Here is a 19,294-nt window from a genome sequence, read left to right on the forward strand (position 1 = left end):
TGAAAGTGAATTAATTTGAGATATTCGGGCATCGTAGAGTACTCAACAACCGAAGATGTATCAGAGGGTTCCCCCTCCTGTAGCTACCGAAGGCAAAGAAAAAGACGCAGAGAGCAAAGAAGATGAAAAGTCTAGCGAGAGGGCACCGAAAAATGTACCAACTAAGTTATGGGAGGTAATTAAGTCAAATATGATATCTCTTTGGATCATATTACCAATAGCAGGTTAGGCACACTCCTATATCAGCATCATGGACGTATAATACAGAGGGATAAGAATTCGTCTGCCTTTTTGTGATGTTGTAGCGAAGAAATTAAAGTGAAACAAAGTTGCTGTTTTTATAAACCATTTTGTTCCAAAAGTACACTACTTATCTTGTAACAAATAAATTTTGTTAACCTTTGTTATTTGTAAAACAAAATGTATGTTTAAGCTATCTACCACTGAAATACCGTCCTGTATTGCATACCTATATGTCTGTCTGAAATATGGAGAAAATTATTTTTATATTGATAGCATTAATTACTAAAAATTGAGTAATTTTCCAATTGATTGGTGTAACTTTTGTAATACATCTTTTTTATTCATCAGATATTTTGCCACGAAAATGAGCCTCACGTCTCTGTGGCTGACAAAATGGCTCTGGTCAGGTCAGTCAGCTATGTATATATGGTCACATTTAGATTACTGGAAAAGAGCAGTAAGAAGTGGTAGGGGGCCTTGACAGCTTCACAAATCAGTGAACAGTTACAAAAGTTAACACCGTAGAAGTTATGTTTTGGGCCTAGAGTCTTATCAGAATCAAGACGATGTCTTCTCACTTAGCCTGCATTTGGTTGGTATTTACCTAAAAGTAGGTTTTCCTGTGCAGGTTAAATGATACTTTGTTGGTATTAAACAATAGGTCTTGATCTTATTTACAGTAAAGACTATCAGAGTGAGTTCTTCAGATCTATTACTAATCGTCAACCAGTTTCGTCCTCTGTGGGCTTCAGTAAGATGACAAACATAAGATTTCTTAGACCTTAAAGTACATAAATTGCAACACCCTATTCTATTAATAGTAGACATGGTATTATGACGTATATATAGTAGCAAGCTGTAAATCATAATAATTACCCCTAACAATTATAACTATATTAAATAATTCTATCACAGTTATGAAGTTCATGTGCATCTCCTTTGGGTCTCCTCAACCAATAAGTTGCCTTCTGGGTTCAACACAGAATCTTATTAAGTTCAATTGATCCTTTGTAAGGCTCTCAAAAGGCCTTTTCTTCCTTTGAGCTTTCCCCTCCTCTTTGGTATTATCTGTTACCCCTTCCACTTCTATGGTGTAAACAGTATATTCCTGACATTGATGTCTTAAGAAATCTGCATTTCTTTCACAAGATCTTAACAAATAATACATATGTACAAGGTTTTTATTACAGCATGGTTAGTGTTGTCATGACTCCATAAGGTCTTCAAGCTTATTTATGTTTTCCCACAGAGAATGCAGGGTATTCTCTGTCTGGTTCCTTTGTACAATTTTTTTTTGGTGTTGACCATTTTATGAAATCACACGCAAGCCTTCCAGTTGCTGTGTCTTCAGAATTCTGATGAAGATTTCTTCCAGAGCTGACAGTTCATGTTTATATTATACAACAAATAAAGTAAATATCTGTTACATATTAAGGATGTAGTTTGATTACACAATCATGATTTTGTTTTCACGATCACATCAAACTTTGCTTAATAAAGGTGTTTTGAAGTATCAATAATACTATTAGAATAATCAAATTTGTTTGAAAATAAAAATTTTATCTTTAAGATAATTCAGTATTTATATGTTTGGGTTCATTCCTGATTTCCACACACTTATTCTGTAACTAATCTGTACATTTTGGTATATCTCTTAATTCTCTCTCTTGTTTCATGATAAGTGACAAAAAACACTATGTGTGAAAGTCACACAGGTGTTACATATGCCATGCAGGCTAGGAGATACCAAGTAATTTTCAGATGTAGTGAGAACGAACTTATCCCTCTGTGTTATATATCCCTCCATGTATATATGTGTAATGTCCTGCATGCATTTGAGTAACAGTTACTCGAATGTGGGATAATTTGAATTATACTCACTTAAGTTCTTTTGAACATTTGCAACAAAAACTGGGGTCACTTTTTTAATATGGCTTAATATACAATCAGCCATCACATGCATTTCAATGTTGTATCATCTCTACTTCAGTTCTGGACCATAATGTATTTTGGAGTAGCCATTTTGTTCAGCTGTATCACATGAACTATATCATTGCTTTGCGTGACCTCGCATCCAGATGATTTGGGTTGTTGTAACATATCACACTTGTAGAAAAAATTTTAAAAAGTTGTGGTTAAATCCATTCACCTTGAAATATTATGAGAATATATTTCATTTGCAAATTTGTGTTTTTCTTAGTACACATTACATGTCGAACATCAAAAAACCAGAAATGATGAAGTAACCAATCAATCCATCCCTGGATACCAGTGTTTTGTTGTCATCTATCAAGTGAATAAAATTTGACCAGGAATAATAGGCCATGCCTTCTTGCCATTTTTTTACTTTAAAAGTTCAAATATGCACGTCTTATATTGGAAAATGACAATTTTATGATTTTTTGATGACTCATTTCTGATTTTAATTAACTAGCAAATTGCAGACCGACAGATGAAAAGAAATATTTATTTAAATTTTTGAATATTTTTTGTAATAAAAAAGAAGATTACCAAGATATATGGCTCAAACATTGAACACTTTAATCTAAGCCCTTAGAAAAGGTGCACAAGTAAACATTGATATCAACCATTTTCGCATGCCGATTTCATTTAATATTTTTTCTCATCTACATGTCATTCCCGTTTAAATGGTGATTTAATATAATTTGTTTGTACAGCATTGTACTTCTAGGTCACTGTGAGCTAACTCAAGCATCTGTGAAATAGTGGTGTCATGAAAAATGTAATTGCGTACACATTTCCGATACACATGTTAGTCATTTCAATATGAGGTCATATCAGTGGATATTTTTTTAGGAAATTACTAAGGTTTTACTAATCAGTTTTTTTTGATAAATCTTATAGTATGAAGGTATTTCAATTCATATAAATATTTGTCATGTTGAAATTCAACAACATAGCTTAGCTAGATACAAATTTTTATGGTCTGTCTGAAACTAATGCACAATGGATACATTTCTACACAAAAATTAAATAATGTAGGTTAATAAGTATTGTAGTACCGTTAATATACTAATATTGCACCTGTCTATAAAGAGGGACCCAAATACAACTACTGCCCAATATTGTTGACCCGTAGCACCTGTAAAAATACTAGAACACAAGTATATGATATCATGAAGCATGCTGATTAACAGAACCTCCTATATCCTCTTAACCATTGCTTCCAATAATGTGAAAAATATTCCTGCCAATCTCAACTGCTAGAACTGCTAGATGATGTTTGAAAAGTCTTGCTGATTCTTTTGAACACATGGGTATTCTTAATATAGATTTCAGCATAGGTTTTAAGGAATTTATATTCACCCATTCCTGTCTCAAAAGATAAATCACTAATTTACCCATTTTATATTTATTCTACATAAATGATATTGTGGAAAGTATCTGTTCATCTTTCAGGTTTTTTGCAGAAAATAAGTTCATGTGTATGTATCACACAATTACATCCTACAGTGATTCCATCTCCCTGCAGAAAGACCTTGACAATATCTCTTGCCACATGGGAGAGGGAATTGCATTGCATCCTTAAAGTGCCAAATTCTCTCTGTACACAAATCTCGAACTGCATCTTTACCAGCTTCATGTCCAGGTACTGGATCATGTAGATCAGGCTCAGTACTTTGTGTTAAGATCATTTTAGATCAGGAGTAGGGGGCACTTACAAGATATTATTAACGGTGCCAATATAATAGTTCCCATGGTTTTTCTGGGCTGTAACTTAACAATTTCTTCAACCAAGATCAAAGGAAAAGTCAATAAAGCCCTGGTCCAGGAGAAACTGGAAAATGCAAGCTGAGTATAGGATCTGCACATCAAAAAAGACAGATCAGATTGAGACGGTACAAAAAACACCAGACTGTTAGATTTTTGATGAATGGACACAAGAGATGTAACATTCAGTGCGAGTGACATGCTGTAGCTGGACAACTTAAGTGACGTAGTCTAACAAGATAGGTGATTCTCGTCTGACTATGGAGTACAATGTTATCAATAAACAGATCATACAAAAGCTACATATACTTCAATCTTAAAACCACTCAGTTGGTCATCTAGACATTCTCATTCTTTCCTTTTCCATACTATCTCCTGCAAAACATCTGTCCATATATCTTTCTTCACTCACACTACCCCCAAAATTGAATTTGCCTCTTCCAGACTTCACAACCACTGGCAGTACTATACTTTCTTCCTTCAAGACTAGACTTGCTGACTACAAATATGATTAGTCATCATACTACACTAGACTTGCCACTAGGTAGAAGAAAAAAAAATCAGGAGAAGTACTCCATGGATCATTTTCAGTTTTCATATTCATTCTGGTTGATTTTGGTCCCTAAATTTGCACTGTCTCATGCAGATCCAAAAACAAACAGGCAGGTGTCCATCTTGGATTATGAGTATAATAATTTGTTATTGTATTGGAGAAATGTGTGATGGATCATTCTCAAATTTCTTATATAAGTTCCCTCTGACCCTTGTCATGCCTGCAATATTGCTGAAAGCAAGCCATCTTTGGATTTGACAATGTGATTTATTAAAGCTATCATTCACAGGAATGCTATATGGATCTTTTACAGATAATACACACAGACTTCCCCTGATTCCTACTAATGACTCTTGGTTATGGGATTCATTAGAAACAGAAATTTAGGGTTTTTTGAATAAGGAAAGATTGTCATCCCTATTTCTTGAGAAGTACTGAATGGATAATTTTCAAATTTCTTATGAACAATGCCCTTGGTCCCTAGTTGTGCCCTTTAGATTTTGGGAATGATGAAAAAACAAAGTGACTGACAATCAGCCATGTTGGATTTTGACTAGGAAATATTTTTTATGCTTTTTCATGAGAAGCACAGGATGGATCTTTCTCATATTTTACTTCTAGTTCCCCTTGATTCTTAGTTGTGCCCTTTTGATTTGGAAAAACAAAATGACTGACAGGTGGCCACCTTGGATTATGAAAATTGTTCTCACAATTTCATGAGATAGTCTTGATGGACCTTTTCCCAATTCTATATCAAAGTTCCCTTTTGGTCATTAGTTGTGTCCTCTTGATTTAGTCTGTTGGCAACAATCTTGGATGTTCAAGCTTATTATTATCACTTTTTCTTATAGGAATTTTCAAGACATGTAATAAAGAGGAAAAACAAAGAAAAAAGGAGAAGGCTACAAACTTCAACTTTAATATGGTTATATGAATTCATGAATAAGCTGTGATAAATAATGTAATTTATATTGTATGTTGTTGATATGGCTTTATCCTGTATCTATATAATGAATTGATTGTTCATATCCTTACTATTTTAATAGTTGAACAATCATGTTTTGTTTTACCTGAACATGTATTTGTAAGTAGTGGTCACTGACAGAGCTGGACATGTATTTGTAAGTAGTGGTCACTGACAGAGCTGGACATGTATTTGTAAGAAGTGGTCACTGACAGACCTGGACATGTATTTGTAAGTAGTGGTCACTGACAGAGCTGGACATGTATTTGTAAGTAGTGGTCACTGACAGACCTGGACATGTATTTGTAAGTAGTGGTCACTGACAGAGCTGGACATGTATTTGTAAGTAGTGGTCACTGACAGAGCTGGACATGTATTTGTAAGTAATGGTCACTGACAGAGCTGGACATGTATTTGTAAGTAGTGGTCACTGACAGACCTGGACATGTATTTGTAAGTAGTGGTCACTGACAGAGCTGGACATGTATTTGTAAGTAGTGGTCACTGACAGACCTGGACATGTATTTGTAAGTAGTGGTCACTGACAGAGCTGGACATGTATTTGTAAGTAGTGGTCACTGACAGAGCTGGACATGTATTTGTAAGTAGTGGTCACTGACAGACCTGGACATGTATTTGTAAGTAGTGGTCACTGACAGAGCTGGACATGTATTTGTAAGTAGTGGTCACTGACAGAGCTGGACATGTATTTGTAAGTAGTGGTCACTGACAGAGCTGGACATGTATTTGTAAGTAGTGGTCACTGACAGAGCTGGACATGTATTTGTAAGTAGTGGTCACTGACAGAGCTGGACATGTATTTGTAAGTAGTGGTCACTGACAGAGCTGGACATGTATTTGTAAGTAGTGGTCACTGACAGAGCTGGACATGTATTTGTAAGTAGTGGTCACTGACAGAGCTGGACATGTATTTGTAAGTAGTGGTCACTGACAGAGCTGGACATGTATTTGTAAGTAGTGGTCACTGACAGAGCTGGACATGTATTTGTAAGTAGTGGTCACTGACAGAGCTGGACATGTATTTGTAAGTAGTGGTCACTGACAGACCTGGACATGTATTTGTAAGTAGTGGTCACTGACAGAGCTGGACATGTATTTGTAAGTAGTGGTCACTGACAGAGCTACATGTATTTGTAAGTAGTGGTCACTGACAGAGCTCATGTATTTGTAAGTAGTGGTCACTGACAGAGCTGGACATGTATTTGTAAGTAGTGGTCACTGACAGACCTGGACATGTATTTGTAAGTAGTGGTCACTGACAGAGCTGGACATGTATTTGTAAGTAGTGGTCACTGACAGAGCTGGACATGTATTTGTAAGTAGTGGTCACTGACAGAGCTGGACATGTGACAGTTTTATCAGACTTTGACAAATTTGCTTGATTAGTTCAAATTTTCTTTCTTAGGCAGTTTTAGATTGGAGAAACTCCTTTGTCATTTTCTGAAGAACGTTGTTGAATGTTTTACTTTGATCTCTTAAGATGTGTGAAATGAAGCCTGCATCGTTGTTATATGTCAATGTCCCTTCACCACATTCTTGCATTATATAATTCTTTCCTGCTGTCCATTAATCTTTTTCTTCCTCCAAATTGAAGAGTTATGTGTATATCAGCATGTATGTAACTACAGAAAAAAAATCATACTTGGAAAGAATAAATAAACAAAAAAAAATCATACTTGGAAAGAATAAATAAACAAACAAAAAAAACTTGGAAAGACTTGGAAAGAAAAATAAACAAAAAAAAAATCATACTTGGAGAGAACAAATAAACAAAAAAAAATCATACTTGGAAAGAATAAATAAACAGAAAAAATCATACTTGGAGAGAACAAATAAACAAAAAAAAATCATACTTGGAAAGAATAAATAAACAGAAAAAATCATACTTGGAAAGAACAAATAAACAGAAAAAAAATCATACTTGGAAAGAATAAATAAACAAAAAAAAATCATACTTGGAAAGAATAAATAAACAGAAAAAATCATACTTGGAGAGAACAAATAAACAAAAAAAAATCATACTTGGAAAGAATAAATAAACAGAAAAAAACAGAAAAAAAATCATACTTGGAAAGAATAAATAAACAGAAAAAAAAAACTTGGAAAGAAAAATAAACAAAAAAATACTTGGAAAGAATAAATAAACAAAAAAAATCATTCTTGGAAAGAATAAATAAACAAAAAAAAAATCACATGGAAAGAATAAATAAACAGAAAAAAATCATACTTGGAAAGAATAAATAAACAGAAAAAATCATACTTGGAAAGAATAAATAAACAAAAAAAAAATCATACTTGGAGAGAACAAATAAACAGAAAAAAAATCATACTTGGAAAGAATAAAGAAAAAACTGTAGAAAGGGCTTCAATGACTTCATGACTCTGTGAACAAACACAAAAGATATTGCAGGGTTAGTTTTCTGTAAGTCTTGTTTCCAGTACCTTTTAGTATATATAGCCTAGGGCAGAAAGGATCAGACAAACAGGTCTGCTGGAATTGGAAAAATTATAACTAAATATTTCTTTATAGAGATTCAAGGTTCTGGAGAGGAAGACTGATGACATAACCAGAAGATCTACAGAAAAAAGAATGAAGTATATGCAGAAATCATTACTTAAGAAAGGTACAATTTGTGTTTAATTCTAAGGATTGCTGACAGCATTTGTAATTGCTTCAAGCTTAATCATTTAGCATGCTTTCTTTTCTTATTCATTGAAACCCTGTAGAAATGGAAACAATCATTAAAGATCCTCTATTTAATAACTAATTATAAGGATGGGTAAATAGATCCTCCAGGGATATCAGAAAATTATTACCTTGTAGGCGAACCCTGTCTGACTTTCATTCTATTGTCATTTATGTAAACAATATAGAATTATGAATTCAAATGTTATTTACTATGTTGAATGTAGTTATGATTTATAATCTCTACTGAATGGTTTTGTAGTTCAGGAGGAGATAACTCTACCAGAAGACAGAGACATTCTTCGACAGCATGATGTGAAGTTTGGACCTCCTGTATGTGATGACACTGAACCACATAATAGGAAAAGGAAGTGGCATGCATCCAACAATACAATTGCCAGCACACAAGAGTACTTATAATTAGAAAGTTTACATTATGCTCCCTTATTAAATGAGAAAGGGGTGGGGCTGAGGGTGGGGGACAGCATACAGCATTGCCAAATTCCATCTTTTCTTAGCATGTACAGACCAGATTCAAAGTTCATTATGGCAGCCATTTTGTAGCATATTGTGTAACCATAATTTTTCTGAAAATCAACTATTTAAACTTCTCAAGTTCCACCAGAGAGATTCAACTAAATTTTGTCAGAAATTATCCATTATTTACATTTATATATGGCCAACATCGAAAAATTGGATATAAAACTTCTTCTCCAATTCCAGTAAGTAATTCAACATGCACTACTGAAATTTGAAATTGTTCCAATTATCTCATAATGATTCCAGCTACCTCCACTGCTAATAGTTATTTTATGGTTAAGACCCACAACACTTTTTTATGATTAAATGTTATTTTGAACAGAGAAGTAAATATTGGTGATGAAACAAATAAAAATATCAGATGTGAATAATGATATTTCCAGTGGTCAGAGTTCATCAGGTGGTGCATCCTGGGAGAACATCAAGCCTTATTTGACTGCAGATGATCACCTTCGAAGGCCAGATAAGGATTGTTACAAACTGGAGTCGGGGTTGGAGTCAAAGATTACCTCCGCTATTAAAGATGGAGATTTCTCGAGGGCTGAGGAACTAAGTGATCACTTGTCAACTAGAGAGGTGAGTTTTGTTTGGAAAGATCAGTAGGAAATGTCAGTATGGTAATTCTCTTAAACATTTTATATTACATGTATTGAAAAGAATATCTTTCATGCCATTGAACATTGATCAGAAATATCAGTGAGCTGGGAAAATGTTGTACTGTGTATAATTGAAAGGTATCACATACTCCCAACCTCTGTGTTATTGAAAAAAAACCAGCAACAAGGATAGTTTATATTGTTAGAAATAACATTGTGAGAAAATCTGTCGGCAGAGTTGAAATGATTTTATCAACAAATCAAAAAGACATAATGCTAAAGATTTGGTGTGTTGAATCAGATGCACTTGTCATATTTAGCAATAAAACAAATGTTGTGCCACTCTTAACACCTCACCTCATATAACAATATCAATCAAGTCTATTGTAAAAGAGGTGAGGTGTCTGATGTTAAACATTAACACAAAACATTATTTAACACTATATTGAACAATTTCACATTTCTATTGTACATATCATTGTTGTAAATCTCTCTAAAGTACAAAAGATATATTAAAGGTTGAGGGTGGTAGGGTTTCCCTACTACTCAGGTTGTACATGTATTCATATTAACATAATAATGTTATTTCTTTGTGTTCTAACAAGAATAGACACGGCTTGTTGTGGTCCTTAAATGATATAGGAACATCTTTTTATAATTCCTAGGAGTATCGTAGGAGAATATTAACATACAGTAAGCACTGAGTACCTATATATAAAGTTAATTGAATAGATGTTCAGATACCTTATAAGTAATATATATACATCATCTTGAAAACATTGTGTATGTAAACAGAAAATATTAACAGGACAAAATATTTTTTTTACTCTTAGTAACAAAAACAATTGCCAGAAGAGAGTCAGCTAGCTTGGAAACATTAGTGACACAAGTATTTTGTCCTGTTGATACCGGTATTTCCTGTTTACATGTACATTTTGTATATATAAATATACTTCATATCTGAAAATAATCTACTTGAAACCTTTCCCACCAGATAGCCAACTTATTAAATATCTGTAGTTGATATTTTGGAGTTATATACATGGTCATCAACATAATTGTAGTGTGTGTAACGGACTGTTTGGGGAACAGCTGAAGGCGGCTTTGCTTGTTGTGGTCACTGTTGTTGTCTATCATGATTACTAGTGTGTTAAGGTTTAAAGATTTCAGAAGTCATTCAGGGTCCATGGGCCAATATAATTTTATTATATGTATGTGCCACATTACTGCTATACCTTATACATAAATTATCAAAATTAAATAGTAATAAAGTATATGCCGAAGACACTTTAACATATAAAATGAATAAGATACGTCCATTACATTGAATATAGGGGACATGCTCTCACAAATGTGAACTTGCCCTGGTACTCTTTATCTTTGTACAAAGGTACAGAAATATGATAAGTGAAAATCAACAAAGGGCAATAATTGATTGAGGTGACATATCAGTAGAATCAGAAATTTTGTCTTGTTATAAAAAAGGTGATTAATGATAAAGTAAGACATTTAGCAAACACTGATAAATTACATACAGCAGGTGACCAAATATAAATAACCTGAAAATAATGTGCTGAAAAAAGGATATACAAACGTAGGTTGGATATATTACATTCAGGCCTGTCTAGTCACAAATCATCACTCATGTACAAACAGATTTCTTAATCCAAGATCAAGGAATGGTATCATGATTAAGACTTTTGGAATGTTTCTGATCATTAATTTCCCATTTCCTTTTGTCATTCACAAAAACAGTAGAAGCCCCCTCTGATGGTTATCACAGGTAAAATTGGTCTTTGTAGACGGGTTGTCTAATCATATGTCATCATCACATCATGTTTCAGTGCCAAAGGAATGGGGAGCTGACTTGCTCCATAACACACGTTACAGTTTGGATGAAAACTTTTCCTAATCACCAGCCTTGCGTAATGTGTTAATGGTTTTGGTGTTTTGTTGTATTCAGTCAACCATTTAACAAAATGTTTTTGCCAGTCATCATTTTCATTAAAACGAGATTTTTGATTTGTAACAAATGATTCACTATCCAAATCTTCTGCCATTCTCCAAATTTTCAAAGATTTTTCCAAGTTAGTGTCTTTACACATGAGGAATAAATTTTGCTTTAAATTGCTGCGAGTTTGTGACAAATCTGCAGTGGCTTTTATGAGTACAGACACTAGTGTATCAATGGAGTTGTGTGTGGTGTTCCACAGTAATCCTGCAACACCATCCTCTAACCAAAATGAATCGAGATTAATCCATCCACGACTTTTCTCCAAAAGTAACCACAGACACTGGGAATTTTTTTGCTGGAAGGCCACAGTTATTGAGTTTTTGTTGAAGTCATTGTTCCTGTCAGGGTCAGCATGATATTCAAGAAGTTTGGCAACACAGCGAAGAAAACCCTGTCGACAAGCTAAGTGGAGTGCAGTATTCCCTCCCTGTACTTGTATTCTACCATTCACATCAATCCCAGATTGTAAAGTTTCCTCTAACAGGTTTACATTGTTTTGTAGGATGGCAGTTTCCAATTTCTTGGCAGGACTTAAATTGCTTTGCAGGATTGACAGCAAATCCATAGCTCCGAAGTGTTTATTTCATGCTGAAAAATAAAGTTGACCAATGTTAGAGTTTTTTATTTACAAATGAAAACTTTGAAACTTTTTTGTGAAAACATTGATCAATTCAGAGTCTCAGATGAACTGTAACTCCAAGGTATGTTCCCTTCACCTCAGGCTCATGTACATGCATATTCACATGTACCTGTATGTAGGTACACTGTTAAAAAAATGCACAGATAATATACAGTTGAAACTTGTCTTGAAATTGCTTGAGTTGAAATTCTGTTTGAGTCGAAATAAATTTTGAGTCCCGATTATTTTCTCTTCTATATCGAAACTTCGGTTGAGTTGAAGTGATTTTTCAATCCCTTCAATTGTAAAGCAAGGGAAAGGTAATTCATTGTCTTGAGATTAATTCTTGTCAAAACATTGGCACATCCTCTGAAGAAATTGGTCAATACATATACAGAGTAGAAAGTCACTTGTGTGTAACACATGGCTAATTACGGCGTATCGGTCCATTGTATACACAACACTTGGTGTCTTGATGATTAATTGCTAGTTTAATTATGGAATTAAAGGTTGGTTTCTTAGTTAGTGTCACCATTCGGTAGCAGTGACTTACCTGTACGCTAAAATAAAGTAGTGCATTCACACAAAACATGAAAACATTTAGCTTGGTTGCTTGCATATTCAGGAATGATAAAAATGAAACCATCAAACTAGTACAAACTATGTGACGAAATCTGATCCCCACAGTTCAGAAAGAAACTAATTTTGAGCTTGTGAACTAAAGGACTGTTATTGGGCACTTTGCCAGATTTAGCGTTTGGACATTGAAGTGCTGAAACTATTTTTCATTGATAGTCTACATCTGGGCATGATTTGTTACGTCAATGCCTGTACAATGTTTTCTGTCACAGGTAAAAACTTTCTAGTGCCGCATTTTTCATATGTTTATTTAATCATAATAAAGTCATATTGATATGATCTGTGGCTTCACACATCGTTTCTTGTAGCATTTCAAATGCAAATTTCATTTCGTTTTATGTCATTCCGTAAAATATATGATGAACATGTGCCTGGTCAGTAAGGATTTGACTATTGTACACGTGAGTACAACTGCACTTGATTGGAGATGTTATTACACGTTTTGCTATTTGAATGAATAAACACTAAAAGGAGAGAGTAGGATAAATTAATTTGTTTATTTACTGCCATTTCAAATATCAGATCAAACTACGCTGTTTGCGTGCTATCGTAGCCCTACTTCCTTCAACCATAATCAATGTCAGGAAACTGATATCGTCAGCCTTATTTATACATTTGTTTTGTTCAGTCTTCAAATCAAACGGTCACAGCTAAGGACCAAGGGGAATGTGGCACTTGTTATATGTCTAGAAGGAAACCTAAATCTGTTTACATTACAATATTTTTACGCAGTTGGCATTTCATGAGTTGGTAATGACTTTGGTAAAGTTATAACATAGTAATGCCATATAATGGTAAAAATAAGACAGTATGCATATGTGTGAGCTTGGTTGAGGTGGGCCCAGGAAGTATATGGTTAAACCATATTGATCTTTTACAAGTGATATTTCAGATATTGATAAATATTTGTTTAAGTGCAATCTCAAATGTAATGATGGTCCATGTGAAATTTGAGAAAGATCTATCCAGTACTTCTCAAAAATAGCAATAACAAACTTTCATAGTCAAAATCCAAAGTGACCACTTTCAGCCATTTTGTGTTTTGATTAGTCTTAAAATTAAACAGACACAACTAGATTTAGGGACCAAAGGGAACCTACATATGGAATTTTATAGAGATCCATCCAGAACTTCTTAAGAAATAGTTACGGTATAACAAAAAAAAAGAATAAAAACCACAGTCTGGTTGTATTATTGTAACAGTATCATTATTTAATGACAAATATTAGTATTGTTTATATAATTATATTAAGTTACATGTACTAGCGTATTTTTTAATGAAAGGGAGTGAACTCTTACATAACTGTGTATGTATTTTTATTTAGCACCCATGAAACCTGTTTGTCTAGGTTCATAAGTCAGATCTATTTTTATATGTCAAACTGACCGTGGGTCAGTGCGCTCTCATATAAGACCCTGAATAGGACAGACGTGCTTTAGTAGTTTTCCTTGAAGATTTCAATTTCTCATATCCAGTTGCTAGATGTTTGCCCTTAATTTTTACCCATCAACAATAAATATTGAAATGGATCCAGGAGTTGGAGTTTTCGTAAAACGAAGGAGACCCTTAGTAACACACAGTTACATTATAAATACAAATACCAATTGTTACATTGAGATCCATGATTCAATCATTATTTCACATCTTTTCCTGTAAAAGTACCACAAAATGACACTTTCAGTATTAAGGCTTGTTGAATTACAACCTGTAACTGAATAACCTAGTATATTCATAATGTTAGCTGACAAAGTTACACACATCCAAGTACCTGTTCACAAGTATATGTGTTAACGTTTATGACTTGTACACTATATCATATTACTATGCCACAAATTTTAGAGGTTTAACACTGTTACACAGCAGGAGAATTTTGACAGTCACTGTGTTGCAAACTATTGCACTGTATATGTAGAAGTGTATCGTGTATACACATATTTCGTTTACCTCTCTGCAGCTTTGTCTATGTGTGGCACATACATATAAAGTATGGTGTGCACAGGTGTCTGGGTTCTGGAAAGTATGCAAGTTTAGAAGGAGAAAATAGCCCATTTTACAAATACTTTAATAGTATTTATATTTAAATTATCTTGTTTAAGTTACAAGACCCTAACTCATGTAATTTTGTGTAGGCGTCTGTATCTGGAACGTAAACAACCCAAGCAAAATATAGTGGACTGGGTTTACAGTGTTTCTTACAGAAAGCAATGAGCCGTCATGTTTAGGGTCAACATAAGTTATCATACAGTGAAAAGTACTGAAAAATAACCAGAAGTACGCTAGTCAACTGAATTAAAAAGTGTAAAAACTAAAAATTCTTTTATGATTTGACTTACCGTTAAACACCACGCAGAATGCCCCGTATAATTTATTTTCTAAAAATAGGATAGGGGATTTCCTCTTTCAACGTCCATCAAACGCTTGTGTGCTTCAATATGTTTGGCTGCATCGATTCGGTCCGGTTATACATATCTACGTATGTCCGAAGAGCAGGGACGATTAATGTATATATTCCGGAATTCGGGACCCAAAAGTAATTAAATTGGAATAATAATACAATATAAGATAGTAACTGTATGCAATACTGTCGATGTAAACCTAGAGAGAATATGACTTCGAAATGTATATGGTATCCAAAACGATAGGTTTCTATGGCCAAAACAACTTACTAAGAAGTCCGTGCCAAAGCAATGTATTTAGGCACAGTAAAAGCATCCTTTTCTGACTTAATCGATATGATTTCAGAGTTAAAGTATGTTTGCATGGCTTACACCATTCTTCCAACTTGTCAGAATCCGTATAACCAGCTCATGAACTGCTAACGGCGTAGGAATATTGCAAATAATGTAAACAAATTGAGGTTTCCTTCCAGTCTTTCACAAGACGAAAATGGAAAATAGTGGAAAATAAGTATTGAACTACTTTTAATTGGCATTCATAGGCACGCACTTCATGTGTGATTTTCCCTTATCTGTTTGCCCATGAATGCCAACTTAAAAGCAGTTCATGATCTATGGATAAGTTCTAGTATAGCACACTCAGCATTATACACCAACGTTGTAAAACTATTTACAAGAGTAGAGAAATTTCCTCGAAAATCCGTTATATGTCGAATCAACTGCGATATGATGTGGAAACAGGGCTGTTACTGTTGAAGCACTGAATCTGATAATCCAATATATATCTGGTCGACATGATCGGAAAAGTTCTTCTTGATCATCTACCACTTACCATTAGTGAAGCCTAACGATAAAGGAGTCGATTTCAGCTACTACTTTAATTTTCTTACCTGTAGGAAATTAAACTTAGGTGATGTTCACCTAAAATATATCTGGTCATTTCACTTAGTAAAAGTTGATCCGAAATTATGAGTGAATTGAATTGATGAAAAGTTTAGATTTGCCCTTGTGACGAATTTTAGAAGATGATGGAACCATCTTTGAATATATTGATGACGTAGTATCTCAACTTGTGGTTAAATTTTTTTTTTCATTTATTTTCAATAGTACTATTGACGTTACATTTTCTGTTGTTTTTTTTTTCAGTTCGGAAGCAAGATAGCTAAAGCTTTCGATGCTCACAGATATGTTGAAAGAAGAAAGGTAATTAAAGTTGTAATTAAAATATGTTACAGTACTTACAAACACACATTCGTTGGCATGTGTTGTCTGTGAAAGTTTGCAAAACTTTTATTTAAAATTGAGACTTTGTGTTGCTAAAAAATTTGATATTTTAGGCTTTATGTAATAATGATAGCAGTAATTTAAGAATGATGTTTTACACAATGTATGATATGTTTTTTCAGGAAGAGGAAGAATTTAAACGGTCAAAGAAAAAGAAAAGCCTTCATTGGGGGTACGTATGAAGATTGGAGATTGAAGTACTGTTAATTTGTACGGAATTGAATACAAAATGCCATGCTAATGCTCCACCTTGAAGTCAAATACAAAGTAAACAAACCAACTGTTGCTATCACTGCTGCTGATGGTGGTTCTGTTTTTTTCCATGGTACAAGAGCATCATGGGAAGTCGGAAACTTGGCTTTCCCTGGTACAAGAGCACCATGGGAAGTCTGAAACTTGGCTTTCCATGGTACAAGAGCACCATGGGAAGTCTGAACTTGGCTTTCCATGGTACAAGAGCACCATGGGAAGTCTGAAACTTAGCTTTCCATGGTACAAGAGCGTCATGGGAAGTCTGAAACTTGGCTACCGATGTCCGAGTTTACATGTTTGTATGTCGATGTCATTGCAGGTTTCAAGAGAAACAACGGTGGGAAACGAAAGGCAACATGTGACATGCGCAGTTTTCGGACGACGTCGCTTCTTATATACCAATCGCTTTGTCAAGACCACCGTCTCTGAAATTGAAGTGATTGAATCTGTGAAGTCACTTATGACTTACGCTTTCACTTTCACCCGGAATCACATCTTTAGCTGAATCTTACCAACGATATCTTCCCAACGGCATATTGGTTGCATATGTCTTATAAACCTGGGAGTTCAACCATAGGGAGATAAGGAATACTGGATTGCAATTCATTCCTCCTACCTTTATAAACTGCCTCTTAACAAATCAGATTTTGTACAGGTGTGAATATATCTTACTACTAAAATTGTATAACCCATACAAGCGCCATTAGATTTGCATTAAATGTTGATTTAAGTAAGATTCCAAATGTAAAGAGCATTAATAAAATCTGTCGACGGTCCATCCAGAAAGTTCTTTTTAAGTAGGGAGTGTGCAGTGAGATACAGCCACACGAGGCTAACTCAACAAAAATGTCTATTATTCAAATAATTTCATTTTCAGGAGTGGAACTGGCCAAATATGTGGATTTCTCTTTTATATATCAAACCTTGTTTTTTTTATGCTCCCGCCATTGAAAATGTGACGGGGACATATAGTGTTACCGAATCCGTTCCGTCCGTCCGTCCTTCCGTCCGAATTCGGTTTCCGCATCATAACATTAGAATGCCTCAACAGAATTAAGTGATATTTTTGGATTTATGTTGAAATATTAGAAGTCAAGGCAAAGAACGTCAACATCAGAACAAGTATTCTGTAGAACAGATTATCCAATAGCTGAAAGTAGAGTCTTCCTTACATACTTATCAGACCATTCCATAGTGTATCCTAGTGCCCTGTAGTCTCCACATGACACTGGACTTGTGTTTTGAATTGCTTAAACTCCTTGATTTTAAAAGACTGAAATATCACTTGTATTAGCTTCTTTCTACTACTGTCAGTGGTGTTTCCCTACACTCTTCTCGTATAAAAATGCCCAAACAATATTCCATATGGTGGGACGTCCATGTCCAATGAAAACGGGGAAAAATGAAATGAAAACTGTTGTGGAGAAATATTATCTCCCTATACTCTTCTGGTGTAAGAATGCTTGAAAAAATACTCCATATGTTGGGACATCCATGCCCAATGAACATGGAAAAGTAAAATTAATTCTTCTGGAGAAATATTGTCAAGTGAAAATGTGTATACAGTTTCTTACAGAGCAGCACATGTCTTCATGATAATACCCTTTAAACATTTGTTCTCCATATACGTTGAGTACTCTAATGAAATTTAATGTAATTAAGTTTTTCATTGCAATCCTTGAAATCAGATTTCAGTGCACTAACTTCTAAAGGGTTTTCAACAATTAAATGTATTTTTTATGTCACAAATAAAAATCTACGTCAAGCTTTAATTTGCACTGATTTTAAGAGTAGTCACTAAAGCTTGAATTTATTCGACAGAGTTATGCCCCTTGCACTTACAAACCCTCAAACAACTTAAAGTTCCTTCTCATTATGTCAGTCAGACATTTTTAATTTAGATTTGGTATATACATTTATTACACTTTTGTCGGTGAAATATAGAGAAAGATCTCATTGATAAACGTGTTATTTTTTCACTAGTGAACAATAACACTTTTGCTGACTAAAGCCGATGAAAAAAGAGGACACAAATCATTTTTTAAAATGGACAAATCAAAAAGCTCGTTACCAAAAACACAAAATCAAAAAGCTATTGACACGCCCTTCAATTCTTTGGAAGTGCTGTACACTTGTGAAATATGTTTGTTATTACTGAAGACTATTAAATATTGTGTATGTGTTATGGAAAAACACATGTCATATTATTAGTTGGGTTTGGGCGAGGAGGGGGCATTCATGTCATACTGACATATCTAGTTATCACTTTTTCCCAAATACACATTTGGTGGCCAGTTGAAATTCTGAAAGCGAAATTATTTGAATAATTGATGTTTTCATTTAGTTACCCTGTGGGTACAACAATGATATTCTTTCCGTCTCCTGCACTACACGATATGAAATAAGATATTTCTCACGTTTCACTGATATTAGGTTGTTCAGATTGTTATATATAATATTTTCACATCTAAGACAATTAAGACTTATTACAATACAGTCATTTCACGTAATTGCCTTTCGTTATGAACTGCAATTAATTCAGAGAAGAACACTGATACTTTCACTGCAAATAGTCTGATCTGATTGGTGAAAGTAAGTGAAAGTGAATCTTGAAATCTTTTAGCATAAAATTTGCCTGTTAACCACTAAACCCGCTTATATAATATTTTCATATTTATACTAGTGTAATATACTCTGTAGTGTTTGTCATTGGCTCGGTGATATCAAGAGACAATGAAGTTGAATCATCATTGA

At 34.2% G+C, this 19,294-nt stretch overlaps 2 protein-coding genes across 2 annotated transcripts; one reads left to right on the forward strand and one right to left on the reverse strand.

The window, feature by feature from the left end:
* The first annotated feature begins 55 nt into the window (after nt 1-55).
* Nucleotides 56-18,467, forward strand: LOC132544356 (protein FAM204A-like). Its single transcript, XM_060207941.1, has 7 exons — nt 56-175; nt 8,044-8,137; nt 8,462-8,609; nt 9,123-9,315; nt 16,151-16,207; nt 16,411-16,460; nt 16,860-18,467. Exons 1-7 carry the CDS (start codon nt 56-58, stop codon nt 16,900-16,902), a joined length of 705 nt encoding a protein of 234 aa, XP_060063924.1. The 3' UTR covers nt 16,903-18,467.
* On the reverse strand, nt 9,746-14,966 carry LOC132544362 (uncharacterized). Its single transcript, XM_060207947.1, has 2 exons — nt 14,942-14,966; nt 9,746-11,937 (listed from the first exon to the last, which is right to left on the reverse strand). Exon 2 carries the CDS (start codon nt 11,912-11,914, stop codon nt 11,147-11,149), a length of 768 nt encoding a protein of 255 aa, XP_060063930.1. The 5' UTR covers nt 11,915-11,937; nt 14,942-14,966; the 3' UTR covers nt 9,746-11,146.
* Nucleotides 18,468-19,294: the final 827 nt, after the last annotated feature.

Source organism: Ylistrum balloti, unplaced genomic scaffold (assembly GCF_031769215.1).
Source record: "Ylistrum balloti isolate Yb309-2 unplaced genomic scaffold, AGI_CSIRO_Ybal_v1 Utg369794, whole genome shotgun sequence".
Taxonomy (NCBI): Eukaryota; Metazoa; Mollusca; class Bivalvia; order Pectinida; family Pectinidae; genus Ylistrum; species Ylistrum balloti.